This window comes from Haliotis rufescens, unplaced genomic scaffold, assembly GCF_023055435.1.
Source record: "Haliotis rufescens isolate VD_foot unplaced genomic scaffold, xgHalRufe1.0.p SCAF_42, whole genome shotgun sequence".
Taxonomy (NCBI): domain Eukaryota; kingdom Metazoa; phylum Mollusca; class Gastropoda; order Lepetellida; family Haliotidae; genus Haliotis; species Haliotis rufescens.
In genome coordinates, this window is record NW_025964135.1 from 1,509,867 (window position 1) to 1,536,028 (window position 26,162).

At 43.0% G+C, this 26,162-nt stretch overlaps 2 protein-coding genes and 1 long non-coding RNA gene across 4 annotated transcripts in view; 2 read left to right on the plus strand and 1 right to left on the minus strand.

Annotated features, from left to right (window-relative positions):
* Positions 1-10,609, minus strand: part of LOC124116467 (phosphatidylinositol 4,5-bisphosphate 3-kinase catalytic subunit alpha isoform-like) — a 43,870-nt gene extending 33,261 nt beyond the window's left edge. Inside the window, exons 1-8 of one of the 2 annotated variants that reach the window (XM_046477806.2) lie at positions 10,470-10,609; positions 8,560-8,952; positions 6,729-6,947; positions 4,478-4,728; positions 4,103-4,220; positions 3,286-3,404; positions 2,269-2,454; positions 81-216 (exon numbers count right to left, since the gene is read on the minus strand). In XM_046477806.2, the coding sequence (XP_046333762.1) occupies positions 81-216; positions 2,269-2,454; positions 3,286-3,404; positions 4,103-4,220; positions 4,478-4,728; positions 6,729-6,947; positions 8,560-8,905 (1,375 nt within the window). In that variant the 5' untranslated portion in view covers positions 8,906-8,952; positions 10,470-10,609. The other variant, XM_046477807.2, reaches the window with a different exon arrangement.
* A 4,682-nt stretch (positions 10,610-15,291) lies between these two features.
* LOC124116466 (flocculation protein FLO11-like) lies at positions 15,292-22,779 on the plus strand (the record flags this gene model as incomplete). Its single annotated transcript, XM_046477805.2, has 4 exons — positions 15,292-15,430; positions 16,266-18,580; positions 21,488-21,660; positions 22,587-22,779. Coding segments are annotated over exons 1-4 (2,703 nt in total), but the record flags the coding sequence as incomplete, so codon positions are not given.
* Position 22,780: 1 nt separating this feature from the next.
* On the plus strand, positions 22,781-24,815 carry LOC125372541. The gene is made up of 2 exons (XR_007218181.1): positions 22,781-23,161; positions 24,166-24,815. It is a non-coding gene; the product is annotated as an uncharacterized LOC125372541 (long non-coding RNA).
* The last annotated feature ends 1,347 nt before the right edge of the window (positions 24,816-26,162 follow it).

Consider the following 26,162-nt stretch of genomic DNA (forward strand, 5'->3'; position numbering starts at 1 on the left):
AGTGGGTTCAGACAACAAACCTACTGAAGCCGTTAACCTGAGACAGCATTCCAGAGATGGAAGCATCTCCCTTCACTGACCTGGTGATCCGATGGGGTTAACCAGGTCGTCCATTCCCTGGGGCATGGGCCATAGGTGGAGACTGATCTTCTCTGACAGGAGGCGGTCGTTGAAGTCAAACATCTGCAGGTTACCCCACGCCAGCGCATAGTGGACCTGTTGGAATAAAAAATGCCCAGTTGGTTCAGACACAAGAATAGACACAACAAATGTTAGTCAACCCACTAATGTATTATCCGACCCAGGTCTTCAGCTAGTGGAATAAATGTTTAATCCACTAGGCAACCCACTGATGTTTTATCCATCCCAGGTCTTCAGCTAGTGGAATAAATGTTTAATTCACTAGGCAACCCACCGACATATATCTATTTATGTAAACCATTCCAGGTCTTCAGCTAGTGGAATAAATGTTTAATCCACCAGGCAACCCACCGACATATATCTATTTATGTAAACCATTCCAGGTCTTCAGCTAGTGGAATAAATGTTTAATCCACCAGGCAACCCACCGACATATATCTATTTATGTAAACCATTCCAGGTCTTCAGTTAGTGGAATAAATGTTTAATCCACCAGGCAACCCACCGACATATATCTATTTATGTAAACCATTCCAGGTCTTCAGCTAGTGGAATAAATGTTTAATCCACCAGGCAACCCACCGACATATATCTATTTATGTAAACCATTCCAGGTCTTCAGCTAGTGGAATAAATGTTTAATCCACCAGGCAACCCACCGACATATATCTATTTATGTAAACCATTCCAGGTCTTCAGCTAGTGGAATAAATGTTTAATCCACCAGGCAACCCACCGACATATATCTATTTACATAATCCATCCCAGATCTTCAGTATGAAAGTAAACACTTAATATCCACAAGGATACCACATTGCCAACACCCATTTTAGGCAAGCAATTGGTTTTCAGCTAGAAGAGCAAACGCTTAAACCTCTCAGTTCACTTGAGGTCTGAAAGCTGCTGACATCCAGTGTCGGGTACTGATGCTGAGCTGACTACTTCATCATTTCCAGTGAGTGAGATTTCCAGTGAGTGAGATTTCCAGTGAGTGAGTGAGTGAGTGAGTGAGTGAGTGAGTGAGTGAGTGAGTGAGTGAGTGAGTGAGTGAGTGAGTGAGATTTCCAGTGAGTGAGTGAGTGAGTGTGTGTGTGGGGGGGGGAGGGGGGGGGGGGGGGGATAGATGCTGCTTTGAACAGTATTTCAGTTATATCACGGCGTTTCAGCTTAATGTGGGAGGAAAGCCTGAAAGGATGCAGGTCTCAGACATTTACCCCTTTGGTGAAACCCACAAGCATGGGTATGATAAATAACAATGAAATATGTGTACTGGTTGGCAACAAGGAAGTCACAAGGCTGAAGCTGTTCTTCTAGAAACAGCCTAGGGCAGTTCTCCTAGTAATATTGATAACCTAGGGCAGTTCTCCAAGTAATAACCTAGGCCAGTTCTCCTTGTAATAGCCTAGGCAAGTTCTTCTAGTAATATTGATAACCTAGGCCAGTTCTCCTAGTAATATTGATAACCTATGGCAGTTCTTCTAGTAAAAACCTATGCCAGTTCTTCTAGTAAAAACCTATGCCAGTTCTTCTTGTAATAACCTAGGCAAGTTCTTCTAGTAATAACCTAGGCAAGTTCTTCTAACAATAGCCTAGGCAAGTTCTTCTAACAATAGCCTAGGCCAGTTCTTCTAGTAATAGCCTAGGCCAGTTCTTCTAACAGTAGCCTAGGCCAGTTCTTCTAGTAATAGCCTAGGGCAGTTCTCATAGTAATATCAATAACCTAGGTAAGTTCTTCTAGTAATAGCCTAGGCCAGTTCTTCTAGTAATAACCTAGGCCAGTTCTTCTAGTAATAACCTTGGCTAGTTCTTCTGGTATAATCTAGGCCAATTCTTCCAGTAATAACCTTGGCCAGTTCTAGTAATAACCTCGGCTTGTTCTTCTAGTAATAACCTAGGTAAGTTCTTCTAGTAAAAACCTGGGCCAGTTCTTCTAGTAATAACCTCAGCCAGTTCTTCTAGTAATAACCCCCGCCAGTTCTTCTAGTAATAACCTAGGACAGTTTTTCTAGTAATAACCTAGGCCAGTTCTTCTGGTACGACTCGAGGCCAGTTCTTCACTCCAACCACAAAAATAGTCAGATGTTTGGATATTTCATAATTTAAACTTAATCTTTATAACAATCCTACTTTTTTGTTCTTCCTCTTGGAGACGGAGCATATAGAGAGACAGAGACGAGCACTGCGGGGAATATCTGGGATCGGCAGGAACTCCAGCCACTGGTCCCAGCGTGGATTGGTCGAGTCCACCTGCTGGGTGTTCCGGGCCTCACAAAGAGGCTCCGTCCCGTGATACACGCACGCCTTCACGTAAATCTGAAGGAAGAAGTCAACAGAAGATAATAATGATGAGGACTCTCCTTCACATGAAATACCACTGAAACAGGGACGGTAATACAGCATGATACAGATCGACTGGTACTCCAATCTCTAGCCTGAATGTCATTGTACAAGTGTTCCTACATTCCTTCTTCCTTCTTCCTTCTGAGTGAGTGAGTAAGTGAGTGAGTGAGTGTCGGAATAGATGCTGCTTTGAACAGTATTTCAGTTATATCGCGGCGTGTCAGCTTAATGTGGGAGGAAAGCCCGAAATGATGCAAGTCTCAGACATTTACCACTTTGGTGAAACCCACAACAGATGTATGAGTGAGTGAGTGAGTGAGTATGCTAGAAATATCAAGGTGGGGGACAGAAATGGGCTTCACACAATGTACTCATGTGGGGAATCGAACCCGGGTCTTCAGCGTGACGAGTGAACGCTTTAACCACTAGGCTACCTGACTGTACCTCCTCCTCCTTGAATACAGGCCCAGGAGGTTCATAAAACTGAAGACAGCTTGGAAATGAGTTTGCACAGTGACTCTATGTTTGGAATTTAAAACTATATCTCAACTGAACATGCATCATTTGTTTGTTTGTTTGTTGTTTAACGCCGCAGTCAGCAATATTCCAGCTATATGACAACTGTCTGTCAATAATCAAGTCTGGACCAGACAGTTCTCCTGTGATGACATCATGAGCACCGATCCACATAATTGGGATACGATGACATGCATCAACCAAGTCAGTGAGCCTGACCATTCGATCCCGTTAGTCGCCTCTTACGACAAGCACAGTCGCCTTTTACTGACACAACATCCGCTGTACCTTGCCGAGCTCCTTGACATTCACATACGTGGCACAGTTCATCTTAATCCTCAGCATGGCCTGAACGTCCCAGAGGGACACGGTCTGCTGGTTGTTGATCTCATTCAGAGCCTGAATACCTGAAAAAACAAAAACAAGGGAAGTAACTCTCTATGTTGGGACATGTAAAGCAGGGCCTGTCAATCAAAAGAATTGTGAATGTTCTTGAGTTGAATATTATGAATAAACAAAGTCTTATGCAGCTTTGAGTGAGTGAGTGAGTGAGTGAGTGAGTGAGTGAGTGAGTGAGTGAGTGAGTGAGTGAGTGATGCTCCTTTGAACAGTATTCCAGTATATCACGGCGAGTGAGTGAGTGAGTTTGGTTTTACGCGGCTTTTAGCAATATTTCAGCCATATCATGGCAGGGGACTCCCGAAAAAGAAGTATTCATGTCGGGAAACAAACCCGGGTCTTCGGCGTTATGAGCGAATGCTTTTACCACTAGGCTACCCCACTGCCCTGCAGCTTTAAGGAATTTTAATGCAATACAATGGCAGGGGACGCAAGAAATCAGATTCACACACTTTACATTTGGGGAATCGGACAGGGCCATATGCTATGATGAGCGAATGCTACCCAACTGCCCCTTGATTATTACAGAAAACATCAAATAACATGAATACATACACCCTCATAATTATTATTAGCATTATTATTAGTTACGGTTTGCCCAGTCTAGGTTCAAACTTGGATGTTACACTAAATATGGTAAACTTAAAACCAGACAGCTTCTGAAAGTCTCCTCACACAGTCACACTAATTTGACATGGCGACGTACCTCGTACGGAATATGACGGAAGGAAGAACTCATTCTCGTGCAGCGAGTCGAACACACTCTCCTTCAGCAACAGCATCAGCTGTGGGATCCTCTCGTTGGCGATGCACTCACGGATCGGCTGCCGAAAACACATAATTAAATCAGTTTTCGCCATTACACACCTCAATGTTTTTAGCCACTATCCTGAAGGCTGAGTATAGCAAAATTATTGCGGTCTTGCATCTGCCAATGCTAGTGCATATACTTAAGCCAAATACATCTCTAACATAACACATGTAATGCTAAGATATTTGTTGGGGCTAGCATGAAGATTCAAACGCTTTGGCACAAACTGCAAGAGGACAGTTTTCACGTGTCTACACACTGTCAACTGACCTTATACTGGCTAATGGGGCAGTCCTCCAGGAAGAACTGATCGCACCCACACACTTTGAGAACGTAGGCGTGACTGTACTCCTCGATACACCGCTGCGTGTGCTCCTTGGACATCATCATCAGCCGACTTCGTCGACGGATGGTTTCTGCGATCACGTCCGTTGGTGACGCATTGTGGGCAACCTTCACGCTGTACTTGGACCTGTTATTGTCCTCGGCCACTACCCACACACAGATTATCACAGAGTTATCTGAAAATGAAGAGATGCTTATACAGGCTATACTTTCCCCTGGTAGGTCGCCCCACCTAGTTTCCCATCCTAACTATGGGAGTTGAGACGGAGGCTGTGACTCACTGGAGTGGTGGCATAAAGCTGCCAAGATCTGTCACAACGTTCCCTTATAGTATTCAGGCTTTTATCCCTGCCACTGAACTCAACTAAATGCAGTTGGAGAAGGAAAAATTATTGCTCAAATTTGTCAGAGATATACAAGTCACCTCCACAAACTGAATAACATTGATTGAGTGAGTGAGTATGGTTTTACGCCGCTTTTAGCAATATTCCAGCAATATCATGGCGGGGAAAACCAGAAATGGGCTTCACACATTGTACCCATGTCGGGAATCGAACCCGGGTCTTCAGCGTGACAAGCGAACGCTTTACCCACTAGGCTACCCAACCGCCCCAACATGTATTGGGAAATTTGTAATTCCAATCTGGGAATTTCTGCAAACATTTGCTGAACATGCTTAATACTTGGGCCGATTATCGGCCTCTGAGCAGGTGTAGATAAATCCCTGCTATCTCACATCCTTTCATTGTCCTGATCCCAACAACATCACCAGCACACTTGTTCCCGACCTTCTTTACTTGCGTAATTACACCACATTCAATGTGAAATGACTAATGTTTTTAAAATTTGGATGAACATCTAACAGTAACAATGCACATATTGTGACCGTATCATCAATGACATGTTCCTGTAATTCAAGTGAAAGATAAGAGCCTATGGTATAAACATGATAAATAGTGGACGTCATCCTATTGTTCTCCAGCGGGATTAAATCTCATAAACAGAGATGTTATAATACCCCCAGGATTTTAGCTTACAAGTTAGCTTACAACTAGGCTACAGAGGTGCTGATAAATCACAATGATCTTAAGAATGTCCTTTTCAAGCACCGTAACCCAGCAACAGATATTTAAAACCCGTTTCCTGAGGTTTATGGAAACTATGTTTGAAACATAAAAATATTGATAAATGATCTTCCAAGTATCTCTTTTCGGTTTATAAGTTAGATAAAACACTTCCCCTCTGTTTTATCCTGCAGATGCCGGTTTTAAATATCATAAAAACCCTCAGACATGCTTTAACGCCGTACTCCACAATATTCCAGCTATATGACGACAGTCTTTAACTAATAGTCTTGACCAGATAATCCAGAGATTGACATTATGAGCATCGATCTACGCAATTGGGATACGATGACATGCATTAACCAAGTCAGCAAGCCTGACCAGCTGATCAAGTTTGTTGCCACCTATGTTTGTCTTCACATGCTAAACAAGTGGAATAAATGAATGGGGTGGTCTGGCTCAGTGACTTCACTCACATCTTCCCGAGGCAAGTGAGTTAACTGACTATAAAAGTCCAGTTTCCACCCTTGCCGAACTAGGCTGGTATTATGGAGTTACATTTTGGCTGGACTAACGAGTCTATGCATAGTCCAATCAAAATCGCGCACCGAAATCCGGTTCGTAAAGTGTCATGCAGATTTCGGTCGACTGCAGCATTTGCAAAACATATGCACCGCCAACTTGTCAACAGATATTTTCTAAATCTATTCATGTTTTTAATCAAGGTGCTCACGTGATTTGATGCACTTCGCGATGTAAGACTTGTTTTATCACAATTTAGATCTTGATTATCGATCAGATCGTCTTGACTGGGTGCCACCGTTTTGTTTGAAGCAAATGAAAGTGATATGAGAGGTTGAATCTGATTGGTCAGTAGGAGAGGCATACAAAGGACATAACTCGCAATAGCCACAGGTGGCGCTACGATCGAGCCCAGTAATTACAGCCTAGTTCAGCAAGGGTGGAAACTGGACTTTTAAAGTCGGGAAGATGCTTCACTCAATGAGTTCCATCATACCATGGTATCAATCACTGGATTGTCAGGTCCAGACTTGAATATGGCAGTGGAACGTTAAACAACAAACAAAACATCATATACCATGTATACTCACCATCACCAAATTTTTTGAGTTTTTCAGTTAGATGTGGAGGCAGCATTTCATTTGACTCAATATCCGGAGGATACGCATACATCGCTCGACTAAGTATGTTGTCCTTCTCTCGCTGGTCGATCGTCTCCTTGCACACTCCCAGAATGTTCCGCCGAAATGTCATTACTTCTAAATCTTTCATCTCGTTGAATTCATTCACAGGTTTACCAATCAACATGCCTGAAAATTGCAAGAAAAATTAGCATTTCTGAATAAATGCAACGTTTTTATATGTACCTGACACTACATAGTGCTTTAGCATCCATACCTTTTACAAACAGACAGAACTGGAACGTATAGACAGTTGAAACAGACTATAGCCCATGCCCAGATACCCAGGAGTTATCCCCCTTGGCCCCTAGGAGCATCCCTCCATGATGGTCGAGAAGGAGATAGGCTTTGGTAATCCTGCGCTTGTGTCAAGCCACATTCTCTTGCAGCTCCCACTAGAGGAACCTCCTTGGCAGGGTACTCAGGGTTTTGGTCCTTCCTGGGGGACCGGCGCTGTGAGTAAAATGAAGAACCACATCCAAAGAAACTAGGGCTCTTGTAGAAATAGGAATCCCGGTCAGGAAAAACGATGATAAAAACAGATATAAACTGCTGCATAATCCTCAACTCATTGTGAGGTCACATTGGCCCCGACCTTGCCCAGAAAAGACCTGAAAAATCGTCGTAGGGGTGTCAGACTTTGCCAGACGAGTTTTTCGGTCCACTGACCAACCGTAAGCCCAAATTTTTTCGATTTGGCGCAAGGACAGTTGAGGCAGTACTGGAGTGAGGGGGCTTGGTGAAGGAACTGGCGCTGCTGAAATGGTGGAGAGCAAAGACCATGCGGGAGAGATGGGAAGAAACAAACGCGGGAGGGAAGTCCCCACTAGCAGGCACACGATGTCGTCCACAGCTGGGGAGGCGGCGACAATGGATGGTCAAACAGAAAGAATAGCAAAAGCATCGACTTAGGAGAATGAGAAGTGGGATCCCAACTGGTCATGTGGCAGGAGAAACCACACTGGAGTCAGGATCAGATGGTCCGTCTGTGGGGAAAATGCCCAGTCCTGATGAAGTGCAGGGCAAATGATCAGCAACCCTGCTGGGGTCAGGTGTGAAAGAGGAGGCAATGCCACAATGAAGGTCCAAGTGGTGACGATCACTAAGGGGATCACTTAGGAAGAGCGTGGTGACTCTGAGGCGCCTGATGCCAAGTGTCATGTCGCCAGAGGCAAAGGAAGGGTCGTGATGATCAGGCGATTGGTCCTGGCGCCTGCAATCATGAGCTTGTCAAAACAATGATCTGGAGATGGTCTGGTGACAGCTGGCCATCGTCTGGTGACAGCTAGCGATAGTCTGGAAACAACTGGCGAACAGATGGCAACAAAGCATGCTGAAGTAATCCGGGTGATCGTCAGGTTACAGGAATGGTGACAGGAATGGTGACAGGAACCCACAGACTCCTGGGGATTGGGACACAGGCTATAGTTTGTTTCAATTGTCTCTCCATTCCAGTACTGTCTGTTTGTAAAAGCACTATGTAGTGCAAGGTAAAACTAAACTAAACACTATGCATAGTGACAGAAATATTTTCTACATATGTTCTTGAATTTTATTATAAGCATTTGAACATTTATACATATAAAGTACTCAAAACAAATTCAAACACACCCACAATGGAAGGCTGGTTATTGAAATACCCCTAGCCATGACAGACTAACTGTAGTCATATGAAAAAATCAGGCATTCTTTAATTTCTTTTGAAAAGTATACACGATATAAAAAGGACAATCTAACATACCTATTTCATAATTCAACATTTTTTCTTCTCGGTTTCCAATTGGTTCCATAACTTTGAGGGTGGCTTGAAACAACCGCAAGTCACAGAGTCTCCGCGTTTCATCATAAAACTCCTCTCTTTCAGCATCCTGGGTAATTCCTACAAAAATGTATGACTCGGCACTCAGAAGATGACCATGGAGGGGATATTTCTTGGATTCTATCCACAGATCAGTTTTGATTTTCTCAAGAGTTGCGTCCCTGTTGCACAACATCGGTACAATGATGCCAGTCGGCAGGAGACAGTCGACGGGCACCTGTGAGGGCATCAAGTGATGCCCCCATAATTCCCCTGAGCTCGGTGGCATCACTGGCACTTGAACCTCAGTCAGGAAAACATATGGATCCTAGGTCCCTGTAATACAAACAAACAAACAAATATTAAACCATGGTAACAGCAACTGTAAGTCACTGCAGTTCCCTTTTATGACAAGCCATGCTACCTATCTTAAAACAAAAAAGGCCGTTATAAATTAATGGAGATTTTGATCTCCAACCACCTCAATTATCTCACTACCATCAAATTATTTCTCTGTCCAAAAGTATCTACAGATTAAGAAAATCCATTTGAGTGTTCCCTTCTTTATGATGAGCATGTGGAGAATACCTCCGCGGTCTAGTGGATAGAGGAGAATACCTCCGCGGTCTAGTGGATAGAGGAGAATACCTCCGCAGTGTAGTGGATAGTGTCTGCCCAGAGAGCGGAAGGTCAGTGGTTTGATCCCCTGCCACATCATACCAAGAGACGTTAAATAATCATACTTGTAGTTACCCAAGCTGGGGCTCGGCATTAAGGGAATAAAACGAGGACTGGTCGGTTCGTTGTCAGTATTCTGTGTCTGAGTGGGGAATCCATGTTAAACTGTGGCATGGTATCTCACTAGCACTATAAAACTGGCATTAGTCTGGACAAGCAGCTAAATCATTACCTGCATTCCAAGGAAATGTGAAATTGACAGAGGCTTAAATCCAGGACAGGACTAAATCATTTAGATAAACTTTCATTGAGAGCATGAATGGAATTATCAAACTATTAATATTGTGATCTACTACTTAAAAATTCCTATTTGAAAATTGAACAAAAATCGGTTGGTCTCAAAATCTATGCTGCCGTTTTCCATCTTGCGATTTTATTATTGTGAAGGTTTTCGGTGTATCCTGATTGAGGTAGGACGTATAATTCGAATGGTGTAGGGCCTAACATGCCTCGATCATGTCAATATGACTGTGGTAAACCCCTAACCTTTATCATGTTAAAACCCTAAACTTTATCGTGTTAAAATAACCTAACAATACAGCCAGACATGAAGCAATATCCGGCAAAATATATTACAAGTTAATCTGACAAACATAAAAGCAAGAATATTACATCAACATGATGTATCCTGAATTGAGGTATGACATATAATTCGAATGGTGTAGGGCCTAACATGTGGTAATCCCCGAACCTTTATCATGTTAAAACCCTAAACTTTATCATGTTAAAATAATCTAACAAGACAGACATGAAGCAATATCCGGCAAAATATATTACAAGTTAGTCTGACAAACATAAAAGCAAGAATATTACATCAACATGACAACAACAAAATACAGCATAGTAAAACCCGAATCACTTCATCATGCTTACTGTTCTTTGATTCACAAAAATCAGCTCATTTGGCGTTCATACACATGGCAGGAACACTACGTGACACTACTGAGACCGTTGTTTTTGTCCCAGAATAACTTAGACACTCCCGCTAAGTACGCGCATGAAACATCAAGGAAAACAGTCTGTTTTGGTAAACAAACGGGCGCGCTGCAGTCACTGCGTGCGTAAAAACGATCCACACTGATCGATTTCTTGGGTTTAGAATATCCGCAACTTACTATATGAACCACCCGGTGCAATTAGAAGTGTGTACAACGATGACATCTTAATGGCAATATGCACAGGATATCACATGGCTATTTTTTGCTTCACTTTGTCAAATTCTCGTCTCCGAACTAAATATAATTCAGACTTCCGGTTTTAGTAGCTACTATTTATATTACGACTTATGTTATTTAATGCAAATATTAAACACAATAAGTATTATCACTGAGACATTTGTTTAAACTTATATTACACTTACAAACACTGATGACTTAATATATAAGATAGATTAGTTTCCTGAGTTTGTGTTCTCAAAAATACATATTAAAATTTCTATTTTAGATTGAAATAGAAACAGTGTTCATATATCGTAGTTGAGGTAAATTTATTTTGTGACAACCGGTGTAACATTTATTTATGTCTCCTATGAGAATATGACTTGAGCGACAATGTTTGCATTATAAAATATTGAATACGAATGAGTGAGTGAATGTTGTTCAGCGCCGCTGCTGGCAATATTCCATCTAGTTTGCATCTTGTAAACCATGCAGTGACTGAAAGCACGAGTAACGATCTATGCAGCTGCGGCAACCGTACGTATCGGTGTTCGGCTCCCTAAATAAATTTACGATTTTGATTTTGACTTGTGAGTCTCTCCTTAATTTTAATTTTGATATCTTTATGTCGCTACAACGACAAGTCAATATCAAAAGCGTTTATAGGGAGCACAGGGATATAGCAGCAGCTCTGTACGTACGCTGTCAATTCTACAGTGAACAATGTTACACTCTTCTATAACAGCTAGGTGGATTCGTATAGATCTCCAGATTGTGTCATAAACAATGAACGGTAACACCGCTGCTACATACGACGGTCGTACCTGCGGTGAAAAATCGATAAAATACTTATCCTCAAGTTTATTTGCGAAAATCTTGTACCAGCTGTACACTGATACGACGCAAGGGTTCTTAAACTGGATGCCAAGATAAATTGATAAATGATATGTCGGATTTGTAGAGTAGGGGGTTGGCACCCAGAACCAGACAATCCAGCGATTGACACCATGAGCACCGATCTACGCAATTGGGATACAATGATATGCATCATCCAAGTCAGCGAGTCTGACCACCCGATCCTGTTAGTCGCCTCGTACGACAAGCATGGGTTGTTGGAAAGCAGTTTAAACCCGTATCTTCAATCTTCACGGGGAAGAGAGGCCAATGATTGATAGCATGAGCAATGTACCACACTTTAGTGCCATTTCACGATATCCTGTACACTAATTGGACTTCGACGAGACAAACCCGTGATTAAGAATGAGAAGATAATTTCAGCGGCGATTCAAGGGTGTTCTACAACACACCATCCCCGACCTCACATAACTGTTCAAATGAATGACGCCATAACACATTGATCGCAAGAATGGAAAGATGGCATCATATCGTTTCAGGTGACCAGTCAGCATTAGGGTCAACATGCCTCATTAGACATTTCAACGTACATACTTCTCTATCGTTCCCAACGGTGTAGTGAGTGAGTGAGTATAGTTTTACGCCGCTTTTAGCAATATTCCAGCAATATCACGGCGGGGGAGCCAACGGTGTAGACACCCGCAGGACATGTACTTCACGCCGAAGACCCGGGTTCGATTCCCGACATGGGTACAATGTGTGAAGCCCATTTCTGGTGTCCCCCGCCGTGATATTTCTGGAATATTGCTAAAAGCGGCGTAAAATATACTCACTCACTCACTCTGAAATGCTAAGACTGATACCAGTATAATGTTCAGGGTTCCCTCTAGGAATTGTCTGACATGAAGATTTATAAATATTCCAGAGGTACGCCCGCACATCACAATGTTAAGATGCCCCATTGTATTTGAAAATGTGGGTCTTTTTTTTACATTTAGGGTCTAAAAGCACAAAGCCCCACACTAGAATTATCCCTGGTATATAATTTGCTGTTATTTGCTTGTTTCCGGTTGAATTATCGGTTGTCATGGTGAATAATGCCATCAGGCGATGACGTTAGTGGGCTAGTAAATTATTTCAGAAACATGCAGATGTTACATGTTATTCCCGACCAACGTAACGTCAGCTGTCACAATTTCACGTGCCACTACAGAACATGTCACACATGCAGGTATTGCGAGAGTCAGGCTGTGGTTGTTTATGATGCAGACAGAAGTGTAAGATACACCCCATTTATGGGCTGCTGAGCAAGGTGACACTATGTTGTATATTCTCCACGAAGAGCCGCAACTTGGTGTAAATCCTACTGACCTTTTACCTGGGTAATAATGAGTGTATATTCATGGACCATTTGTAGTTGTAATAGCAGTAGTGCTACGAGTAAAAACGAGTGTATATTCATGGGTCATTTGTAGTTGTAATAGCAGTAGTGCTTCGAGTAATAACGAGTGTATATTCTTGGATCATTTTTTAGTTGTAATAGCAGTAGTGCTTCGAGTAATAACGAGTGTATATTCTTGGGTCATTTGTAGTTGTAATAGCATTACTGCTTCGAGTAATAACGAGTGTATATTCTTGGATCATTTGTAGTTGTAATAGCAGTAGTGCTTCGAGTAATAACGAGTGTATATTCTTGGGTCATTTGTAGTCGTAATAGCAGTAGTGGTACGAGTAATAACGAGTGTATATTCTTGGATCATTTGTAGTTGTAATAGCAGTAGTGCTTCGAGTAATAACGAGTGTATATTCATGGGACATTTGTAGTTGTAATAGCAGTAGTGCTTCGAGTAATAACGAGTGTATATTCATGGGACATTTGTAGTTGTAATAGCAGTAGTGCTTCGAGTTATAACGAGTGTATATTCATGGGATATTTGTAGTTGTCATAGCAGTAGTGCTTCGAGTTATAACGAGTGTATATTCATGGGTCATTTATAGTTGTAATAGCAGTAGTGCTTCGAGTAATAACGAGTGTATATTCATGGGACATTTGTAGTTGTAATAGCAGAAGTGCTTCGAGTAAAAACGAACAGGAGCAGTCGTACTGGCAGGTTTGATTGTTGTATATAAGATTGCTACGTGATAAATTGTAAACAACAATGAAAAAGGAAGCGCGGTTTATTTCACGATCAAACATTTTCTATCAGGACGTCATTTCTGGACATTCGAGCATGCGCTCGCAACTTGATGACGTCGTAAATTGGACGACGTTATCCTTGAGAGGGAAGCGTCAAGCGAGTTGTTCCCCACAGATGTAGCTGGACAACACTGATGAATGCAATGGCCGAACGATCGCACCCAAAAGTCGGAGAGATATGATAATCGGTATTTGGAGGAAAGGTTTCAGATAATCGACGTGAAGATTGTGAAAATATCGGAGAAATACCTAACGTAAGCCGCCTGTTCATAAAACAGACTTGTCCGACAATGCCGAGGTCGGATTGTATTCAGATAGTCATCATTATTTAAAGAGGGGTAAAGAAAAATTAAATTAAGGCATGCAATTTTATTAAGATCCTTAAAGAGACTGTACAAAATGTTGATATATCAAATAGGAAATAAACGACTCGTGGTCGTTGTTTATCGTACAATAAAACACTGAAGGGAGAGTTATTTCTTAATTAACGCCGCACTTCACAACATGCTAGCTATATGACGGTGGTTTCCAAGTGAGTGAGTGAGTTGGGTTTAACGCCGCTTTTAACAGTATTACAGTCATATCACGGCGTGTCAGCTTAATGTGGGAGGAAAGCCCGAAGTGATGCAGATCTCAGACGTTTACCACTTCGGTGAAACCAACAAGCAAGGGTATGGTGCTGACAAACCTAGAAACATAATCGGGGCGAACGGGGATTCGAACCCACAATCATAGGTTTCTGGCGTGCCCAAGGGACGCAACTCTGCACAGCGAATCGCGGCGCCTTAGACGACTGGGCCACCCGTGCCCCCGGTTTCCAAATGAGCGACTCTTGGCCACGCAATCTCGTGCAACGATCCACGTATGGTCATTACTGCACGGAACGTAGTCTGTATACAGACCCGTGACGTAGTGACGACGTCACCCACTCCGTCCGGGTACTGTGACTGGAGACCCGTGAAGATCCGGGGTAGAATAGGTCTTCAGCAACCAATGCTTGCCGCAAAAGGTGACTATGCTTGTCGTAAAAGGCGACTAACGTGATCAGGTGGTCAGGCTCGCTGACTTGGTTGATGCATGTCATCGATCCCAATTGCGTGGATCGATGCTCATGATATTAATCACTGGATTGTCTGGTCCAGACTCGATTTTTTACAGACCGCCGTCATATAGCTGGAATATTGCTGAGTGCGGCGTTAAACAACAAACCAACCAACCAACTGTGACTGGCAGTCAACCAAGACCACCCGATCCGTTAAATCGCTTTATTCGTGGGGTTAGTAACACATAACTGGATAAAAACTATAGACAATATCACCCATAAGGGTAGAAAGATGTGCATATATAGACAATAATCTTCCGATATTTTGACATGTGTGTGTTTTGCCTCAATGCTGATTGGTCAGTTTATGCGACATGACACCACAAGGCTTCACTGTTGAAAACAATAGCATATGATGTCATTTACTACACTAGACGTCACAAAATGATGACATCACTTCTGAACAATGGATTGACACCACAGACGTTTCTCGACAGGGTTGGTATTTCGTACGTCTTTCTTCAATTTTTATTGAATATATATAGACCAAGTTTAAAATTTGAAAAGAAAAGTAGGCCTACGATAACGAAGTTATAGCTCTAGAATCTCTGTAAGGAAACTAAATGTGAAAAGGTGTAAACCTAAATCGAACATTATTTCACGGGGAGTTTCGTAATGAAGCACCGGGCAAATCAACATGGCTGCGTATTGTGTGCACTTCTGAAAAAGAAGTCTTTGCACCAGCGAATATTTACGTTTTGCCCTTTAACAATAGATTTTAGACCACAGTGGTGGTCCCCAAGATGGACCCTAATTGGAATACAGGTAATGATAGTGCATGCTTGTTTTCACGTACTTGTGACATGATGTGAATTCGCTCCCGACATTCGGTCTAGCGACAACTCCGAAGCACGAGACACCTTGTTGTGAGTAAGGCTTGTTCAATAAAGAGTGAGAGGTTAGCAACAGGAAGTAACTGGATAAAAATTGCACAACTTGCTTCAACATACATCGGATTAATTCGTGAAGAGAAGTGAGATAGCTAACCCACACCCTAACTCAAACCGCAATGACCGTAAAGGAGTGCCTAACCCAAACGATAGTAAATGGGTGTTTGACTGGTAAGGGCCGTGCCCAAACCTGAGGTTTGTCAAGAAGTTTTTGATCGTAAAGCGGTACCTAACCCTAACGATCGTAAGTGGTTGCTTGATTGGAAAGGCTGGTACACATGCATCATACGGGAGGCCCAATCAGCCATTTGTTTGATGTCACTGATGAAGTATTTTGTATCTACTTTAGTAATTAAACATTTCATTGACTTACAAAAGCATTTAATTAAAACCCCCTGTTATCTTAGCGAGGTGAAAAAAATGGCATCTGAAAAACATAGAATACATAGAAAACATAGAACATAGGGCGTCCAAGGGCTATGCATATAGTTGGGGAGTAACCTACCCTATCTATCCTACCTACAACAAACAATCAAACAAACTTTCAAGTGTCATATAGCTGGAATATTGCTGAGTGCGGCGTTAAACAACAAACCAACCAACCAATCAAGTGTCATGCTTGGTGTGGAAATACAGCCTTTACTGTGTGACTGTACTTTATCATGTTTGGTAGCTATGTAACCATGGTAACACAACCTGTTTTGTTGCAGCCAACTATGCGTACGGCCCGGGGTATGTGGCCAACTTCCAGTATGATCCTGCACAGATGGCATACATGCAACAGCAGGGGTACGACATGACAGGGCAGTATGCTGCGGCACCATACACCGAGCAGTACAGCACCGGTCAATATGCCGCAGGCCAGTACGATGCCTACGGTAATATACAGCAGTATGAAACCTACCAAGGCTATGGCAACCCTCAGGTTAACAATATGTACATGTCCTTCAACACTCAAACTCCTGGGACTGTGCCAGCGAAGCCTGATGAGAACACAGGAACGATTGCCTCATATTCCACTGCCCAAACTGATGCCCCAGGCTGCTACCCAGGGCTGAATGCCAATAAGGCTGCCACCGAAACAGCCCTGGTTGCAACAGCCTCCAAAAAACCTGAAGAATTGCCTCCCCCACCCCCTCCAGCAGGGTCCCCACCCCCGCCCCCACCTCCCCCTCGAGGAGACTCCCCTCCCCCTCCTCCCCCTCCCAAACCAAGAGCCAAACCTAGCATGAACAAAGTCTCCATCAACATTTCGTCGTCGTTCTCGAAAGCTTTGACATCTCAAATCCAGTCGGGGCCTTCAGGATCATTGCCATCAGCTTCTAAAACAAATGTGAAACCCCAAATTAAAAAGGCCCCTCCATCTAAAGATCCTGGACCATCTAAAGTTGCTGGAACATCTAAAAATCCTGGGGCATCTAAAGTTGCTGGGCCATCTAATGTGGGCGACCCAGGCAAAGTAGCTGAATCATCTAAAGTTGCCGGATCATCTAAAGTGTCCGGACCACCTAATGTGGCCGGATCATCTAAAGTGGCTGGTCCACCTAATGTGGCCGGATCATCTGTAGTGGCTGGTCCACCTGATGTGTCTGGATCATCTAAAGTGGCTGGACCACCTAAAGATCCTGGACCATCTAATATGGCTGAATCATTGAAAGTAGTTGAAGAATCTAAAGTGACTGAACCATTTAACGTGGCCGAACCACCAAAGGAAGCTGGACCATCGACAGTGTCTGAACCATCTATAGTGTCTGAACCGTCTAAAGTGGTTGGACCGTCGAAAGTGGTTGAGCCACCTAAGGTGACTTTGCCATCAAGAATGATCATACCCTCTAAAAAGTCAATACCTGGTAAGAAGATTGTACCCCCTAAAAATCCGGTACAAGAGGAGGGAGAAGAAAGTGAAGAGGAAGAGGAAGAAGAGCATCCTTTGAAGAGAGGACAGAGTAGAAAACTGACATTCCAAGAAAAACGTATGAGTTCACTCTCTGCACTCCTCTGTCATTTCGAAGGCGCAAGCAGCCAACCTCAACAGGAACCAGAGGAAGAGGAGGAGGAAGAAGAGGAGGAGGAAGAAGAGGAAGTAGCAGAAGCCCCAAAGCCCCAAAATAAAAATGTAGTGACATTTGAAGAAAAACGAGCTAGTTCTTTGGCTGCCTTTCTTGGCATGGTTCAAGAAACAGAAGGTATGGAGCCGACAGCCATGACAACAGGTCCCCCGGTAAAGAAATACCCCAAGCCCTCCAAGGGTCCCGAGGTCATTCCAGATATGACCCCGCCACCCTTTATGATGTGTCCTGTAAGTTCTGGTAAAGGAATTGGGGATTCTTCAAACCCCATTGCTCTATCAACACAGGCCATGCAATCGTTTCAGCAGAAGAAGGTCAAACAAGTTAAGGAAAACCTAGTTGAAAAAGAAAAGCAGACCAACACTCAGTGGAACTGGTTAGGAATCCGCAATGCACATGGAAAGAAGATGGACGCTGCCCACGTGACGGGACAAGGGGGCGGCAACCCGCATGGTTACGGCTCCCAAGTCCCTGGTCTCACAGCCAGTGGGAAAGACAAGAGTGAATTTAATTTCTTTTATAAAGTTCCCAAAGAAGCTTATTCCTGCCCCGAAGATCTACGTGGCGTTTCCAAAAAGAAAGCTGTTCGTTTGGAAACGTTGGTGAGACTGCGTTACTGTAAGCTGTGCAGCATTGTGTTTCCGAATACGTTTTCCGCTAAGCAGCATTACGAGGGGAAGAAGCATTATATCAAGCTGCGGACGTACATCCTGAGCAGCGAACGCAAGGATGAGGATGGGAATCCCATGTGTTGTAAAGTGTGCAATGTGATATACTCGGATGAACACCATAAGGAGGTGCATGTCAATGGAAAGCCTCATGCCAAGAGAGTGTTGACTCTCAAGCAGAAAGGCATCATTCCATTCGATGCTCCGATTAATGACCCCATGGTGAAGGGACCGGCGTTCAAGGACGAGAGTGATGACGAAGATGAGATTACACTGGGGGATGCTCAGGTAAGCTACGATTGTGGTTCAGTGCACATGACGCAGTTATCAGGGACCTACCATTCGGTGTCTGAAACTCGGAGGAGAAAACTGAGAGCCTTAAGGGTCAGCACATATCAACAAATGTAGGCCCAGTGAAAAAAAATGTAGGCCCAGTGGAAATAAATGTAGGCCCAGTGGAAATAAATGTAGGCCCAAACATTTGAGCTGAAACAGGGACACATACTCTTGCAATATAAATTACAAAACACAACCATTTAACCAGAAGCTTTTACTGTCAGCACACTGAGGCCTCAGAGACTGGGTGGTGATAGGTGAAGAGTACATTTTTCAGGAAATTATCAGCTTGTAAAATATCTTTGCGATTACATGTCAAACACAATTTGAAAGGTATAACTACTGTTTATGAATATGAAAGTTATGTTTATCACATTACTTAAATAAACTGCTGGTAGAAGCATGATGAGGGCCTGCTGAAATTTAAAACTATCAGCCTGGGAACAAATCTGTTGGCCCGGGCCTGTTGGCTACCTGTTTATGTAGCGACCCTACGTATAAGGCAACCCCCCTGTACAAGCCTTCAAAATCGATGCTAATTTAAATACCCTGTCTGTAAAGCAAATCTGAATGAAGCATGTCACCAGCGCATACACAATCCCTAAATTTGCAATAAAAACGTATTTGTCTTCTGGCTAGTTCTGCAGGAAACAATTACCAGGTACATCGTATCCCTTCAGCGAATTCAGGGAAACGAACAGATCATAACAATTACCGTATTCGACCCAATAAGCGCCGATGTCCCAATAAGCTCTCCCCTCCCTCCCCCCGTTCCGGAAATTTATATAGTAATTATTTCGTTTTAAATGAAAATCGTCCGGGAACCGAGGTTTCCGGATATTTGAAGTCCGTATAAGCGGGGCATGACTGTATTCTGTTTATTTTAGATATATGTGACTTAAGGCTTACTGATGAATTTACGCCAATCTTTATTTTAAGCGCCCTGGGCGCTTATTGGATCGAATACGGTAAACTTGGTCAACATGGTCAATACATATTTGAGATAAAAAACACAAGACGTGATGATTTACCGATTAAATTGTATTTCCTGTTCTGATAGGCATTGTTTTATGTGCAGACATTAAGATTACAGTGTGTATTTTCTTGTAAACTAAGCCGGAAGCTACAATCAGCTGTGCACACGTGTCTCAGAATCAACTGGTGATTCAGTTAAAAATGACTCGATAATGTAATTTTAAAGAATTTTGATACAATGATCGGAAAAAATTGTATCTGAAACTATTATTTTATCAGGAATAATTTATTCCAATATCATGTTATTTTAGTTATATTTTACTATATATATTTGAAATAAATGAATAATCGCTAATAATTTCAAACACTGCTACCATTTGATATACCTTGGTGGAGGAGGCAGGGAATGTTTTAGGAAAATAAATTCAGAAAAAGTTGAAAAAAACTATTTTGCGTCAAGTTTTTAAGCCTTAGATATTCGGGTTAGTCCAGAGAACTTGTGTGAGCCTTATTTTGCTGCTCCTCAGAGTTTGTAGCTGGTCCTGGTTGAACAAGACAAAAATGTTTGCAGTGTTTACACTTTCTGTCGGTTTAACTCAGTTCTAATTTGTAGCAAAATTGATGTATTGAGAACTGGTTCACATCTGTACCCCTCAGATTCCCCTCAGTGCTTCCGGGGTAGAATAGGTCTTCAGCAACCCATGCTTGCTGTAAAAGGCGACTTTGCTTGTCGTAAGAGGCGACTAACGGGATCGGGTGGTCAGGCTCGCTGACTTGGTTGATGCATGTCATCGATCCCAATGGCGTGGATTGATGCTCATGACATTAATCACTGGATTGTCTGGTCCAGACTCGATTATTTACAGACCGCCATCATATAGCTGGAATATTGCTGAGTGCGGCGTAAAGTAAAACAACAAACCAACCAACCAACCCCTGAGTGCAAGTGAAGAACTGCCTGATTGTAACAGATAAATCGACATGTAAATCATCTGCAGGCTGTAAGGACCCATACAAATGTGTAACCCTCTAGGCCTACAGGCAGGGGGTTAATTCAAACACTGGGTTTGTGCATTGTGCTCCCTCAACACACTCTACACAGAGATACAGATAAGCAGCATATTTGCGTAAAATACCCCCCCAAAATATTCAAAACCCAATTACTTTCAATCAACTTGTGTACAGAAGCGCATGCATTAAATGAAAAACTCAAATGTATGAAAACAGTATATGTAAATACCCAATTGAAGCTTTTTCAGCATGCGTACAAAGGAGCTAATTTGTGAAACACAATTTCGAGCTAATTTACTTTCCTAGTCAAGCCTATATATTTAGAACAGTTATCATTGGTTATACACATCTTAAACATTATTTCATGTTTTTTAAATCTTAAAATGTTCACTAATTTTGGGAAAAACCAAAAGAGTGATGAATAGATGAGTAAAAAAATATTGGTTACCCAATGAAAAATGTAATAACCCAATTAAAATAGAAACCCTAGAGTAAAAACTGAATTGCTCAAAAAGTTATCTGGAGCTCTGTATACATGTTCCTTCTCCCTGACACGAGATCTGGGCTGGGCCTACAGGCAGGTGGTTGCTTCAAACACTGGGTTTGTGCGTTGTGCTCAAGAGCTCCCTATACACACTATACACGTTCCTTCTCCCTGACGCAAGATCTGCGCTGGGCCTGCAGGCAGGTGGTTGCTTCAAACACTGGGTTTGTGCGTTGTGCTGAAGAGCTCCCTATACACACTAAACACGTTCCTTCTCCCTGATGCGAGATCTACCCTGGTCCTACAGGCAGGTGGTTATTTCAAACACTGGGTTTGTGCGTTGTGCTCAAGAGCTCCCTATACACACTATACATGTTCCTTCTCCCCAGGCGTGGGACATGACGACCATCAACTCCACGGAACGGATGTGCCCGATCTGCAAGGTTGGCTTTTCGTCAGTGTACTCCGCCCTCCAGCATTACCACGGCAAGCTGCACGACAAGCGGCTCAGCGGCGCCGCCACACAACGCAAACTGACTGTCGATGACATAATCATACTGGGGTAGGTACAGAAAGTGCTTAGGGCGGTTGGGTAGCCTAGTGTTTGAAGTGTTCGCTCGTCACCCCGAAGACCTGGGTACAATGTGTGAAGCCCATTTCTGGTCCCACCACCGTGATATTGCTGGAATGTTGCAAAAAGCAGCGTAAAACCAGACTCATTCACAGCAAGCTTTTGACCAGTGTAACACGTAGGTTTGTCTACACGTGCACAGAGGCCAATATGTTGGGCCCCAGTCCCCAGTCCGCAGCAAATGTCATCCCAATTCATGACACAATGTATTAATATATAACTAATAACTAATTTTATGTCTCTAGAACTGACCTATATTCATTTATATCAAGGCCAATAAATCGGAATAGGTTTTCATGCTTTGTTTTATATTTAATGCAATCTCAAATTACCCCTGAATTTAAAAAAAATACAAAGTTTTAAGAAATCCCCATTTTGAACAAAATAATAATTTTTTTCTCAATTTGCCTGCCATGGCCACTTCGTTATATATCCTCGATAAGTCCTTGGTTTAGTGGACATGCAATGATGCACATATTTAAAAGGGCCATCAGAGACTTCTGGTTGTGTGTCCTTCTGCTCCGTATCTGTGGATCAATGGTCGTGTTTCTTGCAATCACCTCGGTGGTCTAGGTGACATGCACATATTTAAGAGAGCAGGTGATATCGACAGTGAGAATGATTTATTTCAACTTTCATTTTGTTGTAGTATTCTTATATGTATGTTTAAGTCACATGTTAAGTATTTGGGCATCATTCATGTGTAAAATTTGATAGAAAAGCTTGAAATTAATTAACATAAGTGTATTGATTGATAGGAAAGGCAAATTCTGCGATTTTTCTGTAGGAAGTTTCATTTTCTGCAAATTGCAGAATTCCTCTTGGACTGGGTAATGATCGTTATTTTCCACTTCCAGAGCTGATGAGGTGAAGTATGAATGCATTGTGTGCAGTGTAAGCCTCAACTCACGGGAGAGCCTCAACGAACACATCTGTGGCTACAAACATCAGACCAAACTCAAGTCTCGCCAAGTCTTTGCAAAAGCGGCAGGAAAACCTGGCACTAGAGGGGGGATGAGAGGTGGGGGGAGAGGTGGGGGCGTGAGTGGCCGAGGTGGTGGACAGAAAACTTCTGCTTACCTTTCCCGAGGAAAGGCAGGAATCATCCAGCCACGCCCTGCAGACAGGGGGCAAGGGGGGCGGGGAAGGGGCAACTATGGCCATCAGGCAGTATACCAAACAGGCCTCCATGGTGGGTACCAGGTGGGAAATCATGCTGGCTACCAGGGTGGGTACCAGGCACAAAATCAGGGTGGGTTCCTGGTTGCAAACCAGGCTGGGTACCAGGCAGGAAGTCAGGGTGGATACCAGGGTGGGTACCAGGCAGGACAGCAGGGCGGTGGTGATGGGGCCTACAGTGGTGGCTATCAAGGCTACGATGGCGGCCTTCAGATTGGTCAATCACAGAGTGCTGGAAATGCTGTAAATAAAGGTATGTTAAGTAAAATTGTCTTTGTTCAAATAAGAATTGACTTCAATAATTGTTTTGCATTTAGGCTTAAAAAGGAAGAAGAATTGGTTCTCAGGCAGTGACTTTTGAAATTATAGTGCTGGCTTATTCAAACTAGTATGTAACCAAATAAACAGTAGTGTACCATCAACTTGGGAAAGGGCCTCCCTACATAAACAAGCATACAAACTCCTATTGCCGCCATGGCTATAACACGAGATGTGAGTAAAGCAGTGCACATGTAAAGGGAACAAATTGCTTGCTATATTGTTTTTAAATATTAGGATTTTTATATTTTTTTAAAAATGGAAATAAAAAACGAAACGTGCGGCACTTTATGATGATGCGGGCTGTGCTTGAGAACAAAGACTATTATTTTTTTTAGCCTTATGGAGTTTTTGGAGTGTGCACACTCGTTACGTGTATAACTCCATAAACGGAAAAGTCAACTCTTGTTAACTCTGTTAATATATCAACAGACTGCTTATTGAGTCTTTAACACAAAAATAATGTAGGTCAGTGATGTCATTCAGTGGGATCATGCATCACAAGCCACGCCCATTCTATTATCAACCAATCAGGAAACAACAGTCTGTTAGTGGGCGTGGCCTAATTTATTTCTAGTTTATGGACACATCAACAACAAAATAATTGCTTGGTTACTGTCACTTGTTTCACATTACTTTGCAATATTATCTCTCTCTCTCTCACACATTGTAAAAATCGCTATGTGAAATCACCCGTTATATCAAGCATGAAAAAATTATATTGTGATACATATCGAGGAAAAAATGTTTGTTTGCTGAGTGTGGCGTTATGCTGCACTCAGCAATGTTCCAGCTATATGATGGCAGTCTGTAAATAATCGAGTCTGGACCAGACAATCCAGTGATTGACATCATGAGCATGGAAAAAATGAACCTCAATTTACCAATATGCCAACAATACTGCACACCCTCAGTCAAATGTCTTCTGATTGGTTGTAGGTGTGAAGCGCCCCTGGGGTCAGAGCCAGCCACAGAACCCGGCAAGCACCTGCAACCCATACACACAGTTCGTCCAGTTCCAACCAGCCAGCAAAAAGTTCCAGACTCAGGATGGGCTCATTGTGACAGGGCCTCAGGGCCAGGCCTTCATGGACCTGGGGTACTGAGGACCTTCATGGACCTGGGCTACTGGACCTTCATGGACCTGGGCTACTGAGGACCTTCGTGGACCTGGGGTACTGGACCTTCATGGACCTGGGGTACTGGACCTTCATGGACCTGGGGTACTGGACCTTCATGGACCTGGGGTACTGAGGGCCTTCATGGACCTGGGGTACTGAGGACCTTCATGGACCTGGGGTACTGAGGACCTTAATGGACCTGGGGTACTGAGGGCCTTCATGGACCTGGGGTACTGAGGACCTTCATGGACCTGGGGTACTGAGGACCTTCATGGACCTGGGATACTGGACCTTCATGGACCTGGGGTACTGAGGGCCTTCATGGACCTTGGGTACTGAGGGCCTTCAGGGACCTTGGGTACTGAGGGCCTTCAGGGACCTGGGGTACTGAGGACCTTCATGGACCTGGGGTACTGAGGGCCTTCATGGACCTGGGGTACTGAGGACCTTCATGGACCTGGGGTACTGAGGGCCTTCATGGACCTGGGGTACTGAGGACCTTCATGGACCTGGGGTACTGAGGACCTTCATGGACCTGGGGTACTGAGGACCTTCATGGATGGATGGCTTTCCTTGTGCATTTGGGAATTTGAAAACATGGACGAATGCCCTTTGAATGTGAAGACTTTCTCTTTGAAACAAAGATTGTGAAATATGGTCTTCAAACAATGTTTAATGTGAGAATGTTCCTTTTGTGGAATAATCCGTATTGGATTCATCAACATGCCGTTGAAAATGTTGTAAATATCTACCAACATGCAAAATGGCGGGCACAATGGCTAATGTGTTGGATGCTACACGGGTTGATGACCTGGGATTAAGGTGTGTGTACCCACAGTGTGTCAAAACTATTCCTCTGCTCCAGGTAATTATTGCTGCCCTCGGGTAGAAAAGCCCTTCTCTCTTTAGTCCCTGACAAGTAGTTTGTTACTTGTTAGAAATCCAAATATTAAATGGAGTAACCATGGTAACATAAGGCTAAGATGACATCTACAAACTGTCAGATTTAGTGGATTTGGTACCAAACCAATATGGTTTCGGCTATCTGATCTTGAAGACATCTTGTATCACAGGGGGCATGGGTGGCCCAGTCGTCTAAAGCACTGTGATTCGCTGAACGGAGTTGCGTCCCTTGGGCACGCCAGAAACCTATGATTGTGGGTTCGAATCCCGGTTCATCCCAATTATGTTTCTAGGTTTGTCAGCACCATACCCTTGCTCGTGGGTTTCACGGAAGTGGTAAACGTCTGAGACCTGCATCACTTCCGGCTTTCCTACCACATTAAGCTGACACGCTGTGAAATAACTGGAATACTGTTAAAAGCGGCGTTAAACCCAACTCACTCACTCTTGTATCACATTAGAAATTAAACTATGGGGAACTATCGTGTTTATCAGCATGATAAGGTTTGTTACGATCATTTCAAGACAGATATGTGTGACTTTCACCCTCTATTAAGAGGCTTGTGTGCAGCATACTTGAAAACAGTTTTAAAAACAAAACAAAGCTGGTGGTTAAAGTATGTCTCGTCACGCCGTGTTTGATTCCGCACATAGGTACAATGTGTGAAGCCCATTTCTGGTGTCCCCTGCTGTGATATTGCTGGAATATTGCTAAACATGCATAAAGCGGCGTAAAACCATACTCACTCACCTCGGAGACACTATTCTTGTCTACACATTTGTACATTGTTCACACATTCAAGTTTTACGTTTTGTTTGCTGATGTTGTTATTGTATATCTGTTTCCACACAGTTTTCTTTACAGTTATTTGATGTCATCCCAGTATTTGTTGTTTTGAAGAAAATATTTAT